The sequence below is a fragment of the Arvicola amphibius genome, chromosome 7 (assembly GCF_903992535.2).
Source record: "Arvicola amphibius chromosome 7, mArvAmp1.2, whole genome shotgun sequence".
Lineage (NCBI taxonomy): Eukaryota > Metazoa > Chordata > Mammalia > Rodentia > Cricetidae > Arvicola > Arvicola amphibius.
The window spans coordinates 65920063-65939183 of NC_052053.1; the positions used below are offsets into that span (position 1 = coordinate 65920063).

The following is a 19121-nucleotide window of genomic DNA, read 5'->3' on the forward strand; positions in this document are numbered from 1 at the left end:
GGTCAATTCAGACTGCACAAACAGGAGCAACAGACCCAGAAGCTACATGAATACTGTATCTATGGCTTTTGAAAATATCAACTTAGAATGCAAAAAAAAATACTTGGAGCTTTAAAGGTCAGATCAGCACCAATGGATGAATGGATCCTGCACACAATGAACGTTGAAAATAAAATCTGGCAGGTGGATGTGTTCCACTTTAACTAATTTGGTAAATTAAAATATGTACACCACACCATTGACATGAATTCAGGTTTTCAATGGGCAACTGCTTTGACATGGAAAAGGCTGATTCAGTAATCACACATTTATTAGAAGTTGTGGCCAACAAGGTTATACCTGTACAAATAAAGACAGATAATGGTCCAGCATATGTCTCTAAGAAAATGAAACAGTTATTTTTTTGCTTATCATAATATAAAGCATATTATAGTTATACCAAATAATCCTACAGGTCACGCAGTTATAGAAAGCTCAAACTGAACTCTAAGGGATAAGTTAAGTAAACAGAAAGGAATGGAAAATATCCCAGGAAATAGATATAAAGCTTTATTAACCTTGAATTTTCTTAATGCTAATGAGAAAGGAATAATGGCAACAGAGGAACACTGGATAATAGAAAAAATTCTGAATTAACTCAACAGTGCTCATCATTTGTCTCACTAAGTCAACACACCAAAATAATGACCTATCTTGCAGATATCACTCTCATAATATCTTCCCTAAGGGATCTCACAAAGTCCCACTTGCCAGTACCCTGGTGTTCTGTGTCTCTTCTCCCAGCTTCTCTCTGTCAGGAGTCCCTAAATTTATGTCTTCATCGTACAGGGACCCATCAGTTACACAACCTGGCTAGAAAATCCAAGTAGTAAATTTACTCCTCTTCTTGACCTCTGATCTCTTCTCAAAACCCAGTTATCAGCCAATTTATTACCCTGGACATGTTCTACTGATTCACCCACACTCAAATTGCACAGTGCCCTGCTTTCTACCTGACAGATGACCCATGTATGCCTAAGAGAACCCCCGTATTGACCTTGCAAATCCTTACTATTCCCTGGGCACCTCCACAAGCACCATCAACTACCTCAGGTCTGTAGCTCCTCTCCCAGACCCCATATGTTAGCATTTGAGATGCTCCATGCTGGCTTTATTATCAAGGTACTTCAGTGTAATTCAAAATAAAGTGTGAACAAACCTTCATCTCAATTTCCTTTTCTAAATGTTGCCTTGCCTACCCATTTCTTTCATATAGTATTTCTTATTTCATTTAGTAGTATCTTTCTTAAGCATTTTCTTTGGGGATTTATTTATTTTTATTTTTTATTTTTTGGTTTTTCGAGACAGGGTTTCCCTGTAGTTTCTAGAGCCTGTCCTGGAACTAGCTCTTGTAGACCAGGCTGGCCTCAAACTCACAGAGATCCGCCTGCCTCTGCCTCCCGAGTGCTGGGATTAAAGGCGTGCGCCACCATTGCCCGGCTGGGGATTTATTTTTTAAAACAATCCAGCCATTCAATGGGTACTACTTTTCCTTCATTTTGAGGAAATGCATACCCAAAATATATACAATTAAATTTAATCACATTTACACTCTATTTTTCTTTTACCAACCCCAAATCATCCCCAACATTAAATTTTTACAACTTATTGACCTCTTTAAGTCTAGTTAATGTTGCCCATGTGGCATGCATGTGTAGCCAGGCACTGTAGTATAAAAAAAAAACCTACAAATGATTACATTCTCAAAAAGAAACATTCTCAGTTTTCAGAAAAGATCTATATCCAACAGATCATCAGTGAGAAGGAAGGCCTGGAAATAATCTACACAATGGTTTTGACTGGCTTGGTCTTAGGTATGCTTACACAGAAAACAACTGCCATTATAAGTTCATGATGTGAGAGTCATGTCAAATCCAGAATTCAGCAGTTCACAGCACTCTTCTTTATGCTCAACCTCTGACGTTCTTTCCACCTTCTCTCCTCAGTGTTCTCTGAGTCTTGGAAGAATGTAATTGGAACTGGAAGCAGTTATGTCATAAAATATAGCAAATATTGAGGACAAAGACTACCTGTTTCTGTCATATTTAGAACCTAGATTATTTGTGTCAGGTGTTCTGGCATCTGTTTTGTAGACCTTGTAAGTAGATTGGGAACCCTAGGAAAGGAAGACATCTTAAGTGAGGGACAAGGAGAATGAAGCACAGGGTAAGCAAAAACTGGCAGTGATGATGGAAAGTAGATGACTAGGAGGGATACCAGACAACTGCTTAAATAACAATAAGTTTTTTCCTAAAACTTAATTAAAATTCTGGTTTTGGCAATTATATTATTAGGTAGATGAAAACTATTCTATCACAAAATAGACAGTCATGAATCGCCTGAGTAATGATGACAGAAGATAACAATGGAGTGGGAGTTTAAAGGAATCAGAGAGAGAACTTTGGAATGTACAAAAGTGCATTTGATGCTAATGGCAATAGGTCTCCTTAGCAAGTACAAAGCAGTGGAGAGAAAGAATGACAAGGGATATCTCACTTGCACTTCTCTTATAGCATGAAGACAGCATGGTCTCAAAAGTAAGTAAAATTCAGAAAATTCCCAAGTGTTCTTGCAACAGAGACTGAGCTATGCTAACAGCATCTGAATGTTGTGACCTTGTCAAAGAGCCACATCAGGGTGAATCCATATCCAGGCCAAAAAGTAGGAAAAACTGAGCTCCTGTGTAGAAACATTTGTGTTTGGCACACTTAATTTCATATGTGTACTAAGGAGACCTGATAACAAATATCCACATGTTCTGTGCTCACACATATAAAGGAACTAACTGGACTGCTGTGAATTCTTCACAAGGAAAATGTGAATCAAAAACTACAATTTTATGTCCATTCCTATAACTGGCATTGTTGATTTTGATGCCTTATATCTGGTATGAGCACGGCCTTCCCTCAAGGCTCCAACCCTAGAGCAACTAGAGAAGGAAGACATGCAAATGAGGATTCTCTGTGCCAATGAAAAGCAGCATTTCCCTGACCCTGCAGCTCAGACAGAGGAGCCTAGACCTGAGTTCCCTGGCCTTCCCATTCACTGATCACCACTGGTCAGAGACTATTCACCATAAACTTGGGGCTCAGTTGGCATTTCCTTGTCATTGTTTTAAAAGGTAATTTATGGAGATCATATACTGTGTACATTTGTGTACATGAGGAAGAAGAAAATTGGATTCTGTGACAGTTTTCTAATCAGGAATCTCTGCTTGCAGGTGTCCAGTGTGAGTTTCAGCTTGTGGAGTCCGGAGGAGGCTTGGTGCAACCTGGAAAGTCCCTGAAACTCTCTTGTGTGGCTTCTGGATTCACCTTCAGTAACCACTGGATGAGCTGGGTCCGCCAGGCTCCAGGGAAGGGCCTGGAGTGGATTGCATCTATTTATAATAGTAATAGCATCAACTACGCCGACGCTGTGAAGGGCCGATTCACCATCTCCAGAGACAATGCCAAGAACACCCTATACCTGGAAATGGGCAGTTTGAAGTCTGAGGACACAGCCACATATTACTGTACAAGAGGCACTGTGAGTGAAAGCTTCTGTGAACTCAGACACAAACTTCCATGAAAAGTGCTGAGGACCAGCAGGGGGCGCTGAGAGCACACAGAGCTCTGGGACACAGGCGCCTGATCAGAGAGGCTTAAAGGGATGGACTCCCCTGTGACTGGGCTGCATCTCCATATCACATTCTAAGATTCTCTCTACAGTAATCCTTGAAGTGTTTACAGTTTTATTCAAATATCTATTTTACATTGTGACATGCTTTTCTGTTTGTTTAATGTACTGTTTTTGCCCTCTGTTTCTTTTTCACTCTCTCTCTTTTCCTCACCCTCTATTTCACCTGGTACTACTATTCATCCCTTTCTGCCTCCTTTCTCCTTCCTTCCTTCCCTTCCTCCCTCCGTCCACCCTCTCCCTCTGCACATGATGACATATGATGTATTCCTCTATTAATCTGCAGTATATATTAGACACAGGTTCTCCAACTAGGCCTGAAATATGCCAGCTGGCTTGACTGATTGCCCAATGAGTCCCAGTGATGATGCTATCCACACATCATTTAAATAGAACAACTTATTGTCTGACAAACCCATTCATTTGCAGTCATGAGATCAAAGCTCAGAGTTATATTCTATCCAGTTTTTCTTCTGTGGCAAAAAATTGAACTACAGAAGTATGGTTCTGTTACCTTGTAATTCAGAATGCACTCTGACTAGAAGAAAATCATCAAGCAGGGCAGAAGTGATTATGTTTAGTGAAGTGTCAGACTGTAGGGAATGAAAATAACCTGGAAAGTGTTAGCCCTAGACTCAGGGCAGCTCGAAAACATCTGTGAGTCCAGAGAACACTATGGTCTCTGTTTGTCTCCATGAATACTGCACTACCCACACGAAAGTTTATATATACATTTAAAAGTAAAGTATTTCTTTAAAAATTCATTCAGTTCTGAGAGTTATACCAGTGGCTAAGTTCTTGTGTAGTTATCTATGAAACCTTGATTCAAATCATAATATCTAAAAAATAAAGCCTAAGTTTTGATTAATAAATATTGTGCTTATAGCATCAATTCTCCTTGGTAAAGGTTAGAACACCATTTATCTCATTCAAGACATCAGTCTCATTTTTCTTCTCACAAAAAAAAAAAACTCATTCCTCTCATTTGTCTGAGAATTGGGTCCACAAGGTATAACAAGCTTGAGGAACACAGTGGGGAAAGGCGATGTCCTCATGGGCAGACAACTTCCTGCCCTCCATCCTCCTATTGCACTCCTTCATCTTGACAAATTGATGTAGGCGGAAGACATTGCACAGGCCAACGTCTCTAATAACCAGAGACATGGATATTAAAGCCTAAAGGATAAGTTGCTTGTAACCAATGGTGCAAGTACCATTTGCCAAAGGAAAGTATTTAAATGAGTGTGGGGGATATGGAGGAAGGGATCCATGTGCTGTATTGTTGTGAACATGGCTCTATTGTGACATTGGCAAACACTATGGTGGTCCCTCAGAGATTTACACATATAAGACAGTGTTACCCAGAAATCTAACTTCTGGTGAGCAGAAGAAGGAAGCAAAGAGGAAGAAAGAGAAGCAGAGGAGGAGGGAAGAGAGAAGAGACATGAGAGTGGGAGAAGACAGAACAGACAAAGTAGTGAGAGGAAAAAGAGAGAGAGTAGTCTGATGAATGGATATAATCAGAGAACATTATAAACAAGCATGATGTTGACATTTTTAAGTAGGATGAATGACAGATAGAAACAGAACATTTTCAAGCAACACAAGTTGCTAATACAGATCTATTTCTCTTTTCTTGTATGCCTATACATGTGTAGGTAGATCTCTGCCTTGTTTCTGTGTTTCTGTCTGAGTGCTTATGTGTTTACTCAAGAGATGTTTATGTTGTCATAATATTACATTACACAGGTTACAACAGCATCCTTGGACAATTGAGCCCAGGTCCTGTGTCCTGTGGGACTGGGAGTGGGGGTTTGCTTTCAGGTTCTTGGCCTTCTTTCCCTGAACTAGCCTCTGCAGACAAACCAATTTATCTTCCTGCCTAAGATTCCCAGTTCCTCTTTGAATACGAGAGACTGAAACACAGCTAAGCATATTCTGCATTTCTCATTTCAGTGTGGAGCAGACACTGCAATGCTTATGTGTACACTCTTCTCTTATTTTTCCATCTTCGCAGTAGATGATGATGCCAACATTTCATGTGGTCCAGACTGGATAGGAGGCACCAATTGGAGATATAATTTCTTCCTTTCCCTCTTCCCCTCTTCCCCCTCCTCTCCCTGAGATAGTTCTAAACATCTACAAACTATGAGTTCAATCCAGGAAAAAGTAAATGTTTGAATGAATTAAAATGCTCATTGCTGATACTGTGTCTTCATATGTGTATGTTTGCATATGACTGTGCAGGCCACATGTTGATTAGGAGGGTCTTCCTCAATTGCCCTTTAAGTTATTTTTTGAGACAGATTGTTGCACTGAAACTGTAGCTCACATGTTTAGATAGAATGTTTAGATATAAGTCCCAAAGTGCCTCCTGTCACAATCTACCAAGTGATGGGAATATAAGGATAAACCATCTTACCCAGCTTCCTAATTAAGTAATGAGAATCAAAGTGAGGTACTCATATTAGGAGGCAAGCACCTTACTTCCTAGCCATCTCCTTAGCACTGGATATTATCATTATACATTGTATACATTAATAAGAATATTGTGATCTATAAAAGAAATAAATGTATAATGATTTTAAAGGAGAAATATTTTGGTAATTATGGATTTTTAAACCATTTATTGCCAAGATAAAAATGAAAACAATGCGGAAAATCCCTTCAATGTCCTAAAAAATCTTCCATTGTACAACTGGACAATGTGAGAGAGCGAAAGGACCTGGGAATGAGTGAAGGAGGGTAACAGTAATCAGAACATATTGAGTGAAAATATTTTCAAAAAATAAATAATTAATTTTAAGGCTCTCATTACATGGGCAGTGCCTAGAAAAAGTTTCATAGTTCAATATCAGCTTGGTCTACATAGTGAGTCCAAGCCAACCAAAATGTGCCAATCAAAGGAAAGTAAGAAAGAAAGTCAGCCCTTCTACCAGTGAGTGTTTTTGAATGTACATTTGATGGGTGTCTGTGTGTGTGTGTTTGTCTGATGTGTTGGGATATGTGACTGTATTTATAACTATGATTGTATAATTGATTGTGTTTGCATGTCTGTCATCTCATCAAAAGAATTTTAAATTATTTTAGACTATATTTTTTAATTTGATGAAAACTATGCCCTAAGGCATCATGGGAAAAGAAGGAATAAATATCATCTTAGCTCTCACAGATGATTATAGAGAAAAATCAAATCATGGAATAAGGCAAGAGACTGAAAGGGGGAACTGAATCAAAAATCACACATAAACAATGTTTACCAGCTTGCTCTCCATGGTTGTTCAGCATGCTTTCTTATACAACCCAGAAACACCTGTCCAGGGATGGCACTTTCTAATCTGCCTAAGCCTTCCAAAACCAATTTTTAGTCAAGAAAATGCCCTCCTACAGTCTTGCCTGATACCAATCTGATGAAGTCATTTTTCCACCTCTTACATTCTTCCAGCCTCCCTTTCCTCTTTGTTCTCTGAGATTCTGAGTAACATGAATAATTCTGAAGTCTTTGATGTACTGATTATGTCTATTTAGTTTGTGTTCCAAACACCTTAACTCTCTTTGTAGCTAAGTGCTCAAGCCATGCTCCATTAAATATCACATCTCCCATTCCCAAGTAGGCTTTGTACTACTATTTATAGATAAAATATTTGTCATTTATTGCTGCATTTCTTGTTTTCCTATTCTGTGAAATTTACCTAACAGGAAGCCACTGCAGAAATAAAGAGTCTATTTGACTGAAGGTGTAGGGGCACAGTCCATTCTGATAGAAAGGCATGGCACACAGGACTTCTCACACTGCACCTGCATTCTGCAAGTAGAGAATAAATCACAGAGAGAACTGATGTATAAGAATTCAAGATGCACACACAGTGACACAGTTCCTCCTGAGGCACCACCTCTCAAGCATTCCACAGCATCTCTAAAGAGCACCATCAGATAGAGAACAAAGTTTAAACACAAGAGCCATTGGAAGCAAGTCCACTTCCAAGTGACTCCATATACTTAAATAATGATTTTATTCAATTGAAGTTTTGATATTATTTACATTACCTGAACAAAATATGTTGGAAATTATGGATTTTTAATCCATTCTATGTATATATAAAAAGAATGTCATGAGTTCAATACTTAAATGTCTTTATAAATGGTTATAAGACATCTGCCTGCCATTATTTGGTTAAAATGAGTGCTGTGGAGACTCTCAGATGAGGTGAGGGCAGGAAAACAGTGCTCAGATTACACTTTATGGATAACGAAACTACTTTTAGTGAAATTAAAACATTCTACTTTAAAAATCTGTGTTTGATGGTCAGGCACAGTGCCACATACCTTTGATCTGGGCACTAGGAAGACAGAGGCAAAAGTATGTCTTGAAGTTCAAGACCAGGCTGGTCAATAGTGATTCCAGGCCAGACAGAGAGGACCTGTTGAAAGAAAGAAAGAAAGACACCCTTGGTTCTGTGAATGGGGAAGTTTATGAGTCTGACTTTGTTGCTGTGTGTCAGTTTGTGAGTGTGCATGTGTGAGGGGGTACTCTGTGTTGTGTGTGTGTCTGTGACTGTGTATGAGTGTGTGTTGGAATGTGGAACTGTATGTGTAAGTGTGACTGTGTGGCTGTGGTAGCTGTTGTGCAGTCTATTACCTCATCCACATCCCCCCCCTCTCATCAGAAGCATTTTAGACCCACGCTCCTCTTATGTGAACCTCTGAGACACTCACACCATGTACCAGGATCACTCAGTCCAGCCAAATCAAGGTCTCACAGTCAGACATCTGATGTTTCAAATAGCTTCCCGAGGCAGTGCTCATCTCTTCACTGAGTCAAGATAACTGTACCTTGGTCTGTGAATATAAAATCCATCTATGCTGTGTTTATCTTGTTTGTCTTCCAGAACTTTAGTACAAGTTAGATTCCCTAGGTGCAGAGGGAAACCACGATTTAAGTGAAAGGGATTTATTAATATGTTACTCCAGGTCAAAATAATAAGAAAATAATGAATAAAGGAAGAAAGTTTAAAAACAGAGACCTCTGCAAATCCAAGAGGAGCCTCAGGCTTGCAGCGACCTCAGTAGAAGAAACAAATTCATTGTCATCACCCAAAAAATAATATTTTAGGTACATTGGCTACAGTACATATCTGCTCCCAGAGAATTGTCACATGCATGCCCATAGAGTGTGTAAGTCATGGCAGTATGCAAAGAATGGGTGGAGACCTTGGGTAAGATGGCAGTGGAGCTGAGTGTCCAGGTGGTATTCTCACCTTGTGTTTCTTATGCAGTCCAGAGGGATAATGGGGCAAGAAGCAGGTGTGGACCACATATAATAACAATGTGATACAGTGACAAGCTCAGCAAGGCAACAACAAATCCTAGTTATGATAACAGGGAAGGAAGTAGGAAATGTGCTTGAGTTGCCCATGAGAAAGCAAGTTTGAAAACATGAGATGATATCTAACCCTGGCTTTGGGTCTCAAAAACAAGTATCACAACCTACAATAGTAAAGAGCCTGACAATGTATACACATTGGTTCAATAGTGCCATGAATGTTATGGGAATGACTAAATACTTCTTATTGAATTTAAGGCCCACTCCCAAAAACCTGAAATTTTATCTGCTTCCAAGAACCAGAACAGGAACTCATGACATGATAGATCATAAGACCTAGAAGATAATTTAGCACTATTATTATGTTAAATAAACATTGTATTAAACAGCTCCTTAAGAATTTAAAATTTGTACCATATATCATTGCATTTCTTCAGCTAAATCAAAACTCTGATTTTTGGAGGTGTTGATTAATTCAGAGACCTAAAACTAGTTCACAATTAAAGAATAGGAGGACCTGAAGTCCTCAGTATAAATAGGACATTTCAACAATTCCTTCACTTTCCAAGATTTGGGGATCAATAATAGAAGAGAAATAAAAAGAGATTTAAGAGGCAGAACTGAGGGATGATGTCAATGAAACAGTGTTTTCCAGGCAAGGCAAGGCTGCCACACTCATGAACACACAGCAGCTGTAACTATATGCACAAGTCCACACTAACCAACATTCCAGCATGGGATGTCTAACTCATGAATTCACACCATCTGTAACTGCATGCACAGGATTATATGAGCCAACAACCTAGCACTGGATGTTTCAATTATGAAGTCACAGCAGCTGCAACTGCATGTACAAGATCATATGAGCCAACAACCTAGCATGGGATGTGTCAATCATGAAGTCACAGCAGCTGCAACTGCATGTGCAAGATCACTCTAAGCACCACAGCATGATATGTCTCATTCATGAACTCATAGCATATGTAACTGCATGCATAAGTTCACCCCAGCCAACATCTCAGCATGATAGGCAAGAATCAATTCTAATCTTTAGATGAAAAATTATTCAAAATTATTAACTGTTGGAAGAAGGAGAATCAGTTATCTTTGGGATTTCAGTTTCTAACAGACTACCCAACCTTACTCCAATAATGAGGCCACATGCATGAACATTGAGGCAGGACTAAGTAGAGTCAGCAGATTTTTTAAAAGCACATTAATTTTACCAGAAAAAGTGCATCCGGAGAGAGGAGAAATCTGGGAAAAGTAACGTGTATTTGAATAAATTCATTATGTGAGTAAAAATGAGATGTTTCTTTTTAAGGACAGGGAAGAAGAGAGTCTGTGTCTAGGCAGCTCTACAAAGAGAAGGAAGGGTCTAATGCTGATGTGTTTCCAGTGACTCACCAGTCTACATGCTTCTTTATTTCAGACTCAGATAACAAGAATACAGGATCACTGATGCTCACCCTGGAACAAGCAGAAGTCAATATCTAACTTCCTCCCTTATGAAGGCAGGGATGATTCCCTACATTATAATCCAAAATCCTGTCCTAAGTTAAATCCCTTCTTGATCTTTGGGACTTCACTGCTTTTTCTCACACAAGGCTGAGTTCTCTGAGGAAGGAGGATGGCCTAGATGTTCTCTCTCCAAGGTGTGTATCACCATTCCACATATGTGCCAACGCAGAGGTTGTGAAAGTATGTGACTGATTCTTCCTGTCTCCAGGCATCCTGTCCTGGTACAGGTAGCTGTGCTGTGGGATAATGCTCTTGTACACTGAAAAGACTTGGCCCTCAAATTGTTTTAATAAAATGCATATTGACAGGTAGCACAACAGGAAGTATAGGCAGGGCAACCAGACTAGGGTAATTCTGGGAAGAGGAAAGGCAGCCAGTCACCAGTCAAATGAAGAAGTAAGATGAGAATGCATTACTGAGAAAAGGTACCAAGTCATGTGACTACATATAAACAAGAATTATAGGAGATCTTAGAGTTACTTAATAATGCCGAGCAGTGGTGGCACACGCCTTTAATCCCAGCACTCAGGAGGCAGAGGCAGAGGCAGGTGGATCTCTGAGTTCGAGGCCAGCCTGGTCTACCATAGCTAGTTCCAGGACAGGCTCTAGAAACTATAGGGATACCCTGTCTCAAAAAAAGATGAAAAAGAGTTACTTAATAATATGTCTAAACAATAAGCAGAACATTTTTTAATTAATATAAGCCTCTGTGTGTTTATTTGGGACTGAATATCTACAGAACAAGGTAGGAAAGAAAGTTAAGTCAACAAAGGGCACCAAAAAAAGTTTAGCAAGAATTCCACATAAAGCCTGAGAAAGCATTAAGTAAAGAATTCTAGACAGATAATATGAGAGTCAAGTGCAGCTTCTTGGTAACCATCTTTATTCCAGTAGGCTATGCTTGCTAGAGGCAAGCAGAAATGTGGTTACTTTAAGAGAAACTTCCTGACTCGTGTTAGCAGCAAAAACATCTAGGCTATTTTAAGAGGTTCTGCCACCAAACACTTAAGTGACACTTATAAGTAGCTGATTTTAGGCTTCTTGGTCATGGCATGACCTAGAAACTCTGCAGAGTTGTGGAAATATAGGTGACCTTGGCCAGTTCCTCCACCGTGAAGGTAGACACTCCACAAACTGATAAATGTGGTGGAGACAGCCACCAAAATCACAGCTTTAATCCTAGCCTTATTGCTAAGCAAATTAAAGATTCATGTGCTTTGAAAAAGACATAGATACATAATAAAAACAGAGAAAAATAAAACTCTAAATGGCTACAGTATGTTTAAAAATATACACTGGCTTGGGAGAGAAGTAAATGGAAAAAACACTTCTTAAAAAAAAAGAAATAGGAACACCATAAAAGCAAATACAAGGGAGCAACCCCTGAGGGAGCAGGCCAAAGCCAGAGACCTCTGGAGATCCAGGTGCAAGCCAGTGACCTCCGCTGGAGCAGGCCTGAAACAGCAATCTCAACTGAAGCAGGCATGAGGCATCAGTCCTCCCAGGAGCAGGTACAAGGGAGCAACTGCTGAGAGAACAAGCAAAAGCCAGAGACCTTTGTAAGACTGGGCACAAGTCAGGCAACTGTGAGGGAACAGGCTGAAACCAAGGACATCTGCTTGAACTGGCCTGAGTCAGGGACTTCCATGGGAACAAACCTGAGCCAGCTACCCCAGCCAGAGCAGGCCCAATGCAGTGAGCACCAGAGGATTAGGCTTGAGCCAATGACTTCCCCTGAAGTAGGCCTGAGACAACAGCCTCCACGGGAGCAGGTACAAGGCAGCCACCACTTAGGGAAGAGGCCCAAGTCAGAGACATTTGCAGTACCCGACATGAATTGAGGACCACTGAGGTAGCTGACCTGAGCTATCAACCTCTACCATGGCAGGCCCAAACCAGCAACCTCCACCAGGTAGGCCTGAGATAGTGAGCTCTTCTGGAGCAGGCCCAAGCCAGTGTATAAGCATCACCAAGCAAGCAACCTTTATGGGAGCAGGCATGAAAGAACCCTCGTATTGCAGAGTGGCCTCAGGGAGTTAAGATCAAACTCCAGGAATACTGAGTGACAAGGAGGGTGACTGGAACTTAAACCCTGACTGCACTACAAGGAGCAACTATGTGATCCTTGGATCCAATGACACCTGTAAGATTGATAACCAGAAACAAGACAGCTTCAACTACATCAATTAGAGGAAAAGATGGGTAGACAAGGTGAAATGCACTCAACACCACAAAGAGAAATAATAGAAACTAGTTGCCCTACAATTGCAAAACTTGAACAACCAAATGTAGATGAAGCAGAAGAAAATGACCTATAAAAAACTTTAAGAGAATGTTTGAGGCCCTTAAAGAGGTAATGAAAAATTCTGTCAAAGAAATGGAGGAAAAGATAAACAAAAAATTGGGAGAAATCAAAAAATCCAGTACAGAAAAATAAATAGATGGTAGATAGATGATAGATGATAGATAGATAGATAGATGATAGATAGATAGATAGATAGATGATAGATAGATAAAAGAAGGAAGTGAAAGAAATGATTAAAGACTTGAAAATTGAACAAATTTAAACAATATGTAACTACAAATCCAGACTTACAGAAAGTAATAGAAGGAAAATCACAACCCAAGGAACCCAACAATGCTAAAGCTACCTACAATAACTCAGTCATCTAGCAACCAATCACAAGCCCAACTCAAAGAAAGGTAACACACAAACTCTACTACCAAAAAAATGACTGGAGTTAACAACCACTGGTCATTAATATCACTGAATATTAATGGACTCAATTCACCTATAAAAAGGCACAGGCTAAGAGATTGGGTACAAAAACATGATCCAACATTCTGCTGCTTACAAGAAACACAGCTCAACCACAAAGACAGACAACTACTCAGAGTAAAGGGTTGGAAAAGGTTTTTCAAGCAAATGGACTTAAGAAACAAGCGGGTGTGGCCATATTAATTTCTAACAAAATTGACTTCAAACTAAAATCAATCAGAAGAGATGGAAAGGGACATTTTATACTAATAAAAGGAATGATTCATCAGGAGGAAGTCTCAGTCCTGAATATGTATGCCACTAATATGAAGGCACCCACTTATGTAAAAGAAACACTTCAAAACTAAAGGCAGTCATCAAACCATACACACTAATAGTAGGAAACTTCAAAACACTTCCAACCCCCATGGACAGTTCAATTAGACAGAAACCTAACAAAGAAATAAGAGAATTAATGGAGGTCATGAAACAAATGGACTTAACAGACACATATAGATCATTCCACCCAAATAAGAAAGAATACACCTTCTTCTCTAAGCTCATGGAACCTACTCGAAAATTGACCATTTACATGGTATCAAACCTAACTTTCACAGATACAAAAATATTAATAACCACCTGTGTCTTGTTGGATCACCATGGATTAAAGCTAGAATTCAACAATAATGCTACCCCCAGAAAGCCTACCAACTCATAGAATCTGAACAGTCAACTACTGAATCACTCCTGGGTAAAGGAAGAAATAAGGATAGAAATAAAAGTCTTCCTTGAATTTAATGAAAATAAAGACACAACATACTCAAACTTATGGGACACTATGAAAGCAGTGCTAAGAGGAAAGTTCATAGCACTAAGTACCCACTTAAAGAAAATGTAGAAACCAAACATTGGAGACTTAACAGCACACCTGAAAGCTCTAGAAAAAAAGGAAGCAGACTCACCTAGCAGGAGTAGAAGACTGGAAATAAACTGAGCGCAGAAATCAACAAAATAGAAACATAGAAAACAATCCAAAGAAGCAATGAAACAAAAAGCTGGTTCTTGGAGAAAATCAATAAGATTGACAAACCCCTATCCAAACTAATCAAATGGCAGAGAGAGAACATGAAAATTAATAAGATCAGAAATGAAAAGGGGGACATAACCACAGACACAGAAGAAATTCAGAGAATCATTAGATCTTACTACAAAAGCCTTTATGCCACAAAATTGGAAAATGTAAAACAAATGGACATTTTTTAGATAAGCACCATATACCAAAGTTGAACCAAGATCAGGTGAACAATCTAAATAGACCTATAAGCTGCAAAGTATTAGAAGCTGTTATCAAAAACCTCCCTACCAAAAAAATCCCAGGACCAGATGGTTTCAATGCAGAATTCTACCAGAACTTCCAAGTAGACCTAATACCTATACTCCTTAATGTATTTCACAATATAGAAACAGAAGAGCCATGGCCAGATTCCTTTTATAAAGGCACAGTTAGCCTGATACCTAAACCATGCAAAGACTCAAGCAAGAAAGAGAATTACAGGCCAATCTCACTCATGAACATCAACGCAAAAAATTCTAAATAAAATACTGGCAAACAGAATCAAAGCACACATTAGAAAAATTATCAATTATGATCAAGTAGATTTATCCCAGAAATGCAGAGCTGGTTCAACATATGCAAATCTATCAATGTAATCATTCATATAAATAAACTGAAGGAAAAAAAACATATGATTATTTCATTAGATGCTGAAAAAGCATTTGACAAAATGAAACACCCTTTTATGATAAAGGTCTTGGAGAGATTAGGGATACAAGGTTCATACCTAAATATAATAAAGGCTATTTACAGCATGCCAACAGCTAACATCAAATTAAATGGAGAGAAACTCAAGGCCATCCCACTAAATTCAGGAACACGACAAGGCTGTCCACTCTCTCCATATCTCTTCAATATAGTGCTTGAAGTTCTTGCAATAGCAATAAGACAGCATAAGGAGATCAAGGGGATTTGAATTGGAAAGGAAGAAGTTAAACTTTAGTTATTTGCAGATGATATGATAGTGTACATAAGCAACCCCAGAAACTCTACCAAAGAACTCCTACAGCTGATAAACACCTTCAGTAATGTGGCAGGATACAAGATCAACTCCAAAAAATCAGTCGCCCTCCTATACACAAAGGATAAAAAAGCAGAGAGGGAAATAAGAGAAGAATCACCTTTCACGATAGCCACAAATAGCATAGATTATCTTGGGGTAACTCTAACCAAAGAAGTGAAAGATCTATTTGACAAGAACTTTAAGTCTTTGAAGAAAGAAATTGAGGAGGATACCAGAAAATGGAAGGATCTCCCTTGCTCTTGGATTGGGAGGATCAACATAGTAAAAATGGCAATTCTACCAAAAGCAATCTATAGATTCAATGCAATCCCCATTAAAATCCATCAAAATTCTTCATAGACCTAGAGAGAGCAATTATCAACTTTATATGGAAGAACAAGAAACCCAGGATAGCCAAGACAATCTTATACAATAAAGGAACTTCTGGAGGCATTACCATCCCTGACTTCAAACTCTATTACAGAGCTACAGTATTGAAAACACCTTGGTATTGGCATAAAAACAGATAATTTGACCAATGGAATCGAATAGAAGACCCGGATCTTAAACCACAAACCTATGAACACCTGATTTTTGATAAAGGAGCCAAAAGTACACAATGGAAGAAAGAGGGCATCTTCAACAAATGGTGCTGACATAACTGGATGTCAACCTGTAGAAGAATGAAAATAGATCGATATCTATCACCATGCACAAAACTCTAGTCCAAATGGGTTAAAGACCTCAATATTAATCTGAACACACTGAACCTGATAGAAGAGAAAGTGGAAAGTAGTCTACAACACATAGGCACAGGAGACCACTTCCTACGTATAACCCCAGCAGCACAGACATTAAGGGCAACATTGAATAAATGGGAACTCCTGAAACTGAGCAGCTTCTGTAAAGAAAAGTACACTGTCATTAAGACAAAAGGGCTATCTACTGACTGGGAGAAGATCTTCACCAACCCCGCAACAGACAAAAGTCTGATCTCCAAAATATATAGAAAAATCAAGAAACTAGACTTTATTTTTTTTTTATTTATTTATTTATTTATTTTTTACTTTTGATAGCCATTATTTTTCTGTTTGGGACAGCTTTAAAGTTTTTCTTTTGTCACAAAAACAGGAATGTACCTATACAAAGGCTCGAAATAGGCCATCTTTAAAAACCAAAAGGCAATGATTCACAAAAGACTATGAATAGAACATGTAACTAGCTGATACAAATCTAATAGGATTTGTTAAAATCAGTCACATCTAATAGCACATCTGAAGTGTTCTTGTATAAAATATCACGTGAAGAAAAGAATTTATCAATGTCTAAAAAAGTGGGTTTGTTCATAGACAATCTGACAAGTTACCATAAAAAGTGTTTCCTGAGACATAAGGAAATGCAACATTATTCTTCTTGAACCCTTCTCGTCCAAGACTTTCCACTCAATAAAATAGCTGAGGATCTGAAACTGAGAAAATATATTTGAGTACAAACAGCTTGTGAAACTTAATACTTTTTTTCTTTTTGTTCTTTTCCTTTTTTTGTTTGTTTGTTTTGTTTTTGTATCATCAGAGGGTTTTACTGAACTCACAACCAGCTTTGCCCGCTCAGAGTTGAGAACTTCTGTACAAGAGCTTTTACTTCTTCAACCCTGTGCATGTAGATGTCTGCACAGGCACACAACGTCCTCCCCATCTTGTCAAAATTAATCTTCCTACCGGCAAAGGAGGCAACCAGCCCCTGTAGACCAAAGGGACTAGTCTTGATGGGGAATTCCTCTCAATGTTTTTTTATTAATATTCGAGCTTTTGATGCAACATCGAGAGCAAGTTGCTCAGGACTTGCTGTGCCCAAGGGACTGATGAAGGAAAGCTCTATTTATTCTTTGTGATTTGATGCACAGATGAAAAACTTAACACACAATAACAGAAGTTGGTCGTTAATAAATCACGTCCTAGTCTTTCCACACTTCCAGAAGCAGATACCATCTTCAGTATTCTAGCTCTTGTAGCTTTAACACTGTATCAGTGATGTCCAGGATCAGTTTTAAAGACCGCCAAATTCCTTTTCCTTAGTTAATCTGTTTGCTACTGTCTCTTGGTCCCAACTTTATCTGAATGATTACCTTCAGCATTCTCTGCTATTGCTCGTTGGGGTGCTCCTGATTGTCCCCATGTTTTGTGGGCTGATTGGGGGAGGGAGCTTGGGAAGGATGTGCCACTGTGGGGAGGTTGTGAGTCACCGGGATGTCTCCAGGGATGATCCCTTCCATTGCTGCAGGAAGCCCTCCTGGAGCCACCCCAACGATGCCTGGTGGATACCTGTATGTGGCACCATTGAGCTCGGGATGAATTGCTTGCTGGTCAATGACTGACCAAGGAGCTGAAGTAACGAAGAATTCTTTGTTGACACAGTTTCGCAAGCTTTCTGGGATGCGACCTGTGATTGCTTGGCGGATCTCAGTGGCTGCTGCTTCCCTCATCTCTAGTGATGCTTGTTCACTGTACCAGGCTGTGTGTGGCGTGCAGATGAGATTTGGTGCGTCTTTCAACGGGCCCTGAGCGAAGCTAAAGGGCTCAGATTCGTGCACATCGAGGGCTGCTCCTCGTATCCTTCCCTCTTTGAGGGCCTGAGCTAAGGCTTTCTCATCCACCAAACCTCCTCGGGCTGCGTTCACAAGGAATGCTCCTTGCCTCATCTGCTTAATAGTGAAGTCGTTGATGAGGTGGTGGTTATGCTCATTCAGGTTGCAGTGCAGGGAGACACAGTCGCTCTGATACAGCAAGTCCTGCAGAGTGTAGACCCTTTGCACGCCCGGAGACCGCTCTATCCCATCCTGTAAGTAGGGGTCATAAAATATGACGCTGAATCCAAAGGCCTTGGCTCGAACTGCAACTGCCTGCCCTGTGCGACCAAAGCCGATGAGGCCCAGTGTTTCCCCTCGGATGCGAGCAGCTCCTGAGGCAACCTCACGGATCTGTTCCACACTTTGTACCCGTGTGCCTTCTCGTAGGGCTTGGTATAGCCACGTGTTTCGCCGGTACAGATTGAGGATGTGGCAGACGGTGGAATCGGCTGTCTCCTCCACTGCAGCGGACGGGATGTTGCAAACAGCGATCCCGAGCTCACCAGCAGCCTTGATGTCCACGTTATCATAACCACTGCCAATTCGCACGATCACTCGCAGAGCCTTGAACTTTTCCAGGTCTTCCCTGGTGAGGGTGATAGTGTGGTACATCATGGCACCCACAGCCTCATTCAATACCTTCTCATGGATTTCCTGAGTGGACTGTGCATCGCAGAAGGCCACAGTGGCCAGGTCCTTCAGGATGGGCATTTCCACAGTACAGTCTCTGCCATCCAGCAGTGCCACGAGGGGGCGGGGGTGCAGGGGGCCGTTCATGATCTGGGGGCGGATACCTTCACAAATTCTGTCCAATCGCTGTCGCTTGACTCTGTGCTTATCCACAAGGGCCATTCTTTATCGAACTTTGCAACTCTCTGATTCAAAAGGCAAAGCAGTCCGCTAAGAACTTAGGGGAACTCGCAGGAGTCTGCGTGCATTGCGTCACTATGAACCCGATATAAATGCGTCCACAAACACTACAGCTCACTTGAGGGGATGTCCGTCTTTTTGAGGGGGGTGCAGCTTCACCGGTTCACAAGCATTTACGGTGAGGAAACC

The 19121-nt window shown here is 40.1% G+C and overlaps 1 protein-coding gene across 1 annotated transcript; it reads right to left on the reverse strand.

Annotated features, from left to right (window-relative positions):
- Positions 1 to 17576: 17576 nt before the first annotated feature.
- LOC119819117 (C-terminal-binding protein 2-like) lies at positions 17577 to 19121 on the reverse strand. Its single transcript, XM_038337155.1, has one exon. It carries the CDS (start codon positions 18912 to 18914, stop codon positions 17577 to 17579), a length of 1338 nt encoding a protein of 445 aa, XP_038193083.1. The 5' UTR covers positions 18915 to 19121.